Below are 6,718 nucleotides of genomic sequence, written 5' to 3' on the forward strand. Positions count from 1 at the left end.
CAGCCACTTCTCAGGGGGGCAGATGAAACAGTCTGTTTTTGTGAAGATTTACAACCACCGAGGAGGATATGTAGAGCAGTTTCACTCTGTCCTCTTAAAGAACAAAACGAAAAACCTCACTGACAACAAGTTCATTCCACCTTAAAGCAACCCCACTGGACAAAGTGGAAGTGCCCCCTTCGGGTTTCGGAGGCTGTACATCTTTAGGAGAGCACACAGCCTCATCTTTCTTCTGAGCAGCAGCTAGTGGGTTTAAACCGCTGACCTTCAGGTTATCAGCTGGATGCGTAGCCCCCTGCACTACAAGCCTCCTTACTCTTTTATCCCATACTCCAAACTCCCTGCTGTCAGGTTGACGCCGACTGGTAGTGGCCCCCTAGGACAGGGTAGAACTGCTCTGTGAGTTCCCGAGACCGGACTCTTCCCCATGTTTCTCCGAAGGAGCGGCGGGTGGTTTTGCGTGCTATCAGGGTTAGCAACCCAATAGTCGCCAGCACCCCAGCTGGACCCAACACTGTCCTGGAGGTCACTGTAAGTTGGCAATGACTCGGTGACAGTAGACTTGGGTTTGGGTTGGAGGCGAGGTTGTGAGAGAGGTTAACTGGAGCGCCCAGGCAGGAGAGGCTAAGGAAGAGGTTGACCTCAACAAGCATACTGCAGGTACCAGAGAGGGGAAACGTTGGGGAACACGTAGGGGTGTTTAAATCGAACATTGGGAAGATTTACCCTACAGGCACCTGGACTCTCTCTTCAACTTCCCACCAAGCCGTTCATGAAATTTACATTACTTGCCGTTTTCCTGGGTGCTGAATCATTGCTGTTGTCGTTAGCAGCCATCGGACCAACCCCCCTCTTTACAGCCCCACAAGGTTGTCGGCGCCTATGATATTTCAGACACAGCTCACCACACCTGTCTTCTGAGAGATCTCGGGGTAGAGACTCAAACTGCCAACCTTTCAGCAAGCACGTTCACCCCTGGAGCTACTCGGGACTTTGAAACCCCAATAATGGACTGAGACTGGCTCAGAGGGCCAAAGCCGGCCAGGCCGAGGAGGCTCTGACACACCTGGGTCATAGCAGGCAGCTGGGGCTGAGCGATTGACTGCTACTCCCATGAGCATTGATTGTGGATTCGAGCAAGGCAAAATCCTTAACAATTTCGATCTTTCCTCCCTTTATCATGACATAACCTATTGGTCCAGGTGTGAGGCTTTGGGTTTCCTTCACACGGAGTTGTCGGTCCACAGTGTTCGATCTTCATCAGCAAGAACTTCAAGTCCTCTTTGCTTTTAGTAAAAAGGTTGCGTCACCTGTATATCACAGATTATTCATACGTCTTCTATGATCTTCTTCATAGAGGCCAGCTTCTCAAATTATTTTCTGGGCATAGAGATTGAATAAAATATGGTGAGAGGATACAATGCGAATACATACTTTTCCTGATTTTTAACCTTGCAGGGATTCCCTTGTTCTGTTAGAGTGATGTTCCATGAGGACAATGAAAAGTTCTGGAACCCTATGCTTCTCAGTGTTATTCCTAGTCTGTGATGATCCACACAGTTGAATGCCTGTGTAGAGTCAATAAAACGCAAGCAAACATCTTTCCCATATTCTGTGCCTTCAGGCCAGGTCAGTCTGATTGTAGCAACGATCTCTCTCTCTCTTGTGTCATTTCCTTTTCTCAATCTGGCTTGGGTTTCTGGCAGCACCCTGTGTACTGCTGCAAATAGTTTAAAATGATCTTCAGCAAAATTTTACTTGCATGTGATATTAATGCTATTGCTCAATAACTTCTGCACCTTCTTACGTCATTTTTCTTTGTGATGGGCACAAATGCAGACCTCTTTCAGCTAGTTGGCCAGCTAGCTGTCTTCCAAATTTTCTGGCACAAGCAAGTGAATGGTTCCAATGCTTGTCAGCTTGTTCAGACATTTCAGCTCGTGTTACATCAATTCTTAGAGGCTTGTTTTTGGCTAATGCCTTCAGTGCAGCTTGGACTTCTTCCTTCAGTATCATTGGTTCTTGATCATATATGCCTTCTTGAAATACTTGAATGTCAGTCGATTCTTTTTGGCATAGTGATTCTGTGCATTCCTTCCGTCCCCTTTTGCTACTTCCTGAGGTATTCAATATTTTGACCTTAGAATCCTTTAGCATTGCAACATTGCAGCCTTGAACTTTTTTTCTTCAATTCTTTCAGCTTGAGATATGCTGATCATGTTCTTCCAGTTTAACTTTCTAACTCCAGCCTTGTGCACATTTTATTATAATATTTTATTTTGTCTTCTCAAGTGACCCTTTGAACATTTCTGTTCAACCTTCGACTTCAGCCTTTCTTCCACTTGCTTTAATTATTGTATATTCAAGAGCAAGCTCCAGAGTCTTCCTCATCCACTTTGATCTTTTCTCCTTTCTTGTCTTCTTATGACCTTTTGCTGCCTTCATGTGTGATGTTCTCATGTCTCCCTATAGCTTTTCAGATCTTACATCATTCGTGTTTAATGTATCAAATCTATTATGGAGATGTTCTTGAAATGCAAGCGGCAGATATGCTCAAGGTAATATTTTGGCTCCCACCAACTTGTTTTTAATTTTCTTCTACTTCAACCTGAACTTACTTTAAACATATGAGCTATGGAGAGACTGTTCCACAATCGGGGCCTGCGGATTTTGGCTATTGATATTGTGTTTCTCTATCGTCTCTTCACACAGATGTAGTCAATCTGGTTCCTGCATATTTCATGTGCGCAGTCACCGTTTGTGTTATTGAAAAGAAGGTATCTGCAATGAAGAAGTCATTGATCTTGCAAAATTCTACCACGCAATCTCCACCTCTGCTGCTATCGTCAAGGCCATATTTTCCAACTACTGTTGCTTCCTCTTCGCTTCCAACGTTTACATTCCAATCACCAATAATTATCAAGGCATCCCGATTGAATGTTTGATCAGTTTCAAAATGAAGAAGTCGGAATTCCGTAACTTCATTGCTCACTTTAGTGGTTGGTGCACAAATTTGAATAATAGTTGTATTAACTGTACTTCATTGCAGGTATACAGCTAGGACCCTGTCACAGACAGTATTATACTTCAAGACAGATTTCAAAATGTCCTATTTGACAAAGAATGTGCCACATTCCTCTTAAATTTGTCATTTTTGGCATCACAGAGCATTTGAGTGTCTGATTTTAAATGGTCAGTACAGTCCATTTCAGCTCATTGATGCCTTGGTTATAGATTTTTGTGTTCTCTTTCATTTTTTACAACTTCGTTTCCCTAGATTTGTACTTCATGTATTCCATGTTCTGCTTATTCATGAATGCTTCTAGCTGTTTCTTCTCCTTTCCAGTCACGCCTCACCAGCAAATGAAATCCGGAAAGCTGTACTCCATCCATGTTGTCGTGGTCAACGCTACTTTGAGGATGCAGCGCTTCCTCAGTCCTGTTTTGAGTGCCTTCTAATCCAAGAGGGTCATCTTCCTGCACTACATCTGACAGTATTCTGATGCCCTTCAGAAGGTCTTCAGTGATTCATCCCTCAGAAGTGGACAGTCTATGCCTGCATGGTAGTCCATTCTTAGTCTGACAACTCCACGGAAACCTGTTCACCGGGGTAACCCTGCTGGTATTTGAAACACCAACGACCTAGCTTCCGGCCTCACAGCAACACCAGTCACCACAGTGTGACAAACGTATAGAGATAAATGGTGTGATTTCTATCTTCAGAAAGAATGGATGTCAAGAGTTTGTTTCTGACACTACAGCATGTAAACTTTGGAACCAGAGTCTATTTAAACTGGACAGTCAAGAAAGTCATTCCTTAAAGTAGGAAACCAAGAAGAGAAGTAGAGGCATTTGGATTCTCAGTTCCAGCCCTTGCCTGCTCCTAGGTGTTGAGAGACCCCAAAAGCAAAGCAGACTGACTCATAATCACCCTACAAGACAGACTAGAAGCACCCTTGCGGGTTTCCAAGACTGTAACTCTTTATGAGAATAGAAATCCTCCTCGTTCTCCTATGAGCTGTGAGTCGGTTTTGCATTGTGGACCTCGGCCTGGTGGGAGATGGGGAGAGCTTGCCAGTAAGCTGTCCCCTCCGTGGAGTTTCTGATCCCAATTTCAGGAGTCCTAACAGGCCAGGACACACTTTGCCCCCTTGGAAGAGTTGCTTGTAGTTTTCCTCCCAAAACTTTCATTTTGAAAACTAAAACGGATTAGCCTGTCAGCCACACACACACAGACTGAGCCAACTACAAATGACGATGCGGGGCCCATTGTCAGTGTTCAAAATGCAAGGGGAAGGTACCCCTCGAGGTGTTGAAATATACAGGCTTTTTCCTTTCTCCCATGAGCACTCTCTCGACTTATCATGGTCTTTCTTGCCTCTATCATGTCTTTCTGAGGAAAGGAAAACAGATTTCTGGGTAGTATGAATTCCACTGTTCCCTTGTTCCCCATATGCAGTATCACAGAAAGGACATGATTTCTGTTGTGTCACTTGTCTCAGCGGTTCTCAAGCTGGCCAGAACTTATGGACACAAGCCCCCACGGTCACTGCGTGGTTCCAGGAAGTGTTCCCTTGGGCACGGGGATACTTTACAGGGCAAGTTCAGACCCCTACAGGTGGCGAAGGTTCAGGTGGAGCAGGTTTGCTTCTATAATTGGCTGGTCTCCCTCTTCCCACCAGCCCCCAGGCCCATGTGGGAGGCTCATTCCCACCTACTGACCATGCCATGGCACTGCCGGCCTGGGGTAGGGCAGTGCCATCATGGCTGGTCTTAAAATGTGGATGAGCATGACGCCCCAGCACTGGTCCACCTGCATCACTAAGGGGAGAAGGCAAGGTGGCGGGCTGGGTGGGGAAGGGTGCAGCTGAGAACTCCTCCTGGAGGGGAGTGGGAGAGATTCGGAGTCTGCCAGGCCTGAGCTGAGGCCCGAGCTCCTGCACCTGCTCCACCATCCCATCTCCCTCCCCCACCCCCACCCCTAGAACACACATCTGAAGACAGAATGGAGAATTTCGAGGTGGCGACCACAGAGTAGGAAATCCCAAGGGCCAGCCCCTTCTGAAGATAGCCCTTTGCAACAGGACACAGGTCCTATGCCCAGGAGCTGGCTTTGTACACGGAAGGAAGCGTTCTCCACCTCCTTGACTAACTTAAACTAAAGAGAGAGAACACTTCAGCCCGGGGCTGAGCTGCAGACAGACAGCTTTGCTCCTTCCAGTCAAGACTGCGACACTGTGTCAGAGCATTCATCGGGGCTTTATTCCAAAATCAACTCTTGATAATGCTGTTCACTAGGCCAGGGGCATTCCACGCAGACAGACAGAACAAATATCAGAGCATCCAAGGGGCAGGGCACGCAACTCCTTTCCTTTGCTCAAACAACTGATTCTTGGATGGCTCCGCACTTGAATGCGAGCACCCCTTCCCAGGGGCTTAGGTGAAAAACCTCCTGTTAGCATTAGCTCCAAACAAGGCCTTTCGTATCTCCGGCATCCTCTGCTGGGCTAAGAGATCCAGTCGGCTTTCCAGGGTGTTGGAGACCTTGATTTTCTGGCCGTCACTGTAGGCCTCCACGCCTCCGGCGGAGTCTCCAGGCAGGTGCACCTCTCGATCAATGTGGATCTCCACGGTTTTGTGGGTGGCCTTCATGTACTCAGAGATGGCTCTTGGCAGGGCACCCTGTAGCAGAAAGACGTCCTGTGGGCGACAGCGCACCAGCACGCGGGGCTCGAGCAGCCGGAACAGGCTCTGCAGCAGCAGCTTCTCCAGCAGCCCCTGGTAGACCTGCACATCCATCACTATCCTGCTGAGCCGCTGCTTGGCTTCCTTTAGCAAGTCCGTGATGAGGTCGTCCCGGGCCCTCAGGACTGTTAGCCTCGCCTGATTTCTCACGGTGGACATCTGGATTTTCTTCTGCTGTTCTATCTGCTTCTCCTTCTTCTCATAATACTCCAGAATCTTCAGTCTCTGCGTCTGCACAAGGCGTCCTTTCTCGATGTTGAACTCTTCCTCGGCCTTGGCGTCTATTTCTTCTGCCTTCTCGTTGGCCTCCTGCTCGATGAAAGCCATCATGTGCTTAATCTGCTTCTGCACGTCCACATCGCTCAGGGCCATGGCGCCTCTCAGCTGGCAGGTCCTCGGGTGCCGGGAGCGAGGTGGTCCCAGAGTTCCACTCCCTCAGCTGTGGAGGGCACAAGTGGAGGAAGCAGAGGGTCAGAGCCGGAATGGGAATGATGAAAGGTGTCTTCTATCCAGCCCCTCCCTCAATTCGCAAGTGAGGAAACTGAGGCAAAGAAAGGGAAACCAAGTTGTCCAGGTCACCAGGGTCCTCCATCCCTGCTACATAAACTGCCCTTTTGTCCCCAAATAGTCATGAGGTAGTTAGGGCAGACCTAGTGTGGAAGCTGTCTACCCAGCCAGTGTTGGTCCAAGACTTAGACATCAAAGCAAGGGAATGGAAATGCCCAGTTAGTGTATCTCTTGGGACATGTAGGCATGCTTCAGGAGCCCTGGTCATGTGAAGGGTTACTCGTTGGGCTGCTAACCACAAGGTGAGCAGTTCAAAACCACCAGCCACGCCTCTCCTGAGGATGAGGCTTTCAATTCCCTTAAGGATTTTCTGTCTCAAAACCTCAGGAACAGTTCTGCTCCACCCTGTTACGTTGCTTTGAGTCAATATTGACCCAATGGCAGTGAGCTCAGGGTCCTTTGGAGG

General features: G+C 47.9%; 1 protein-coding gene across 2 annotated transcripts; it reads right to left on the minus strand.

The window, feature by feature from the left end:
* Window positions 1-5,240: 5,240 nt before the first annotated feature.
* Window positions 5,241-6,117, minus strand: ATP6V1E2 (ATPase H+ transporting V1 subunit E2). 2 transcript variants are annotated; one of them, XM_045285845.1, is made up of 2 exons: window positions 5,841-6,117; window positions 5,241-5,750 (listed from the first exon to the last, which is right to left on the minus strand). In XM_045285845.1, exons 1-2 carry the CDS (start codon window positions 6,115-6,117, stop codon window positions 5,437-5,439), a joined length of 591 nt encoding a protein of 196 aa, XP_045141780.1. In that variant the 3' UTR covers window positions 5,241-5,436. The 2 variants fall into 2 exon arrangements, with proteins under 2 accessions (XP_045141780.1, XP_004699816.1); XM_004699759.3 differs by having other exon boundaries at window positions 5,241-6,117.
* Between the last annotated feature and the right edge of the window lie 601 nt (window positions 6,118-6,718).

This window comes from Echinops telfairi, unplaced genomic scaffold (assembly GCF_000313985.2).
Source record: "Echinops telfairi isolate 266 unplaced genomic scaffold, ASM31398v2 ScPeMD7_7475;HRSCAF=8513, whole genome shotgun sequence".
NCBI lineage: Eukaryota > Metazoa > Chordata > Mammalia > Afrosoricida > Tenrecidae > Echinops > Echinops telfairi.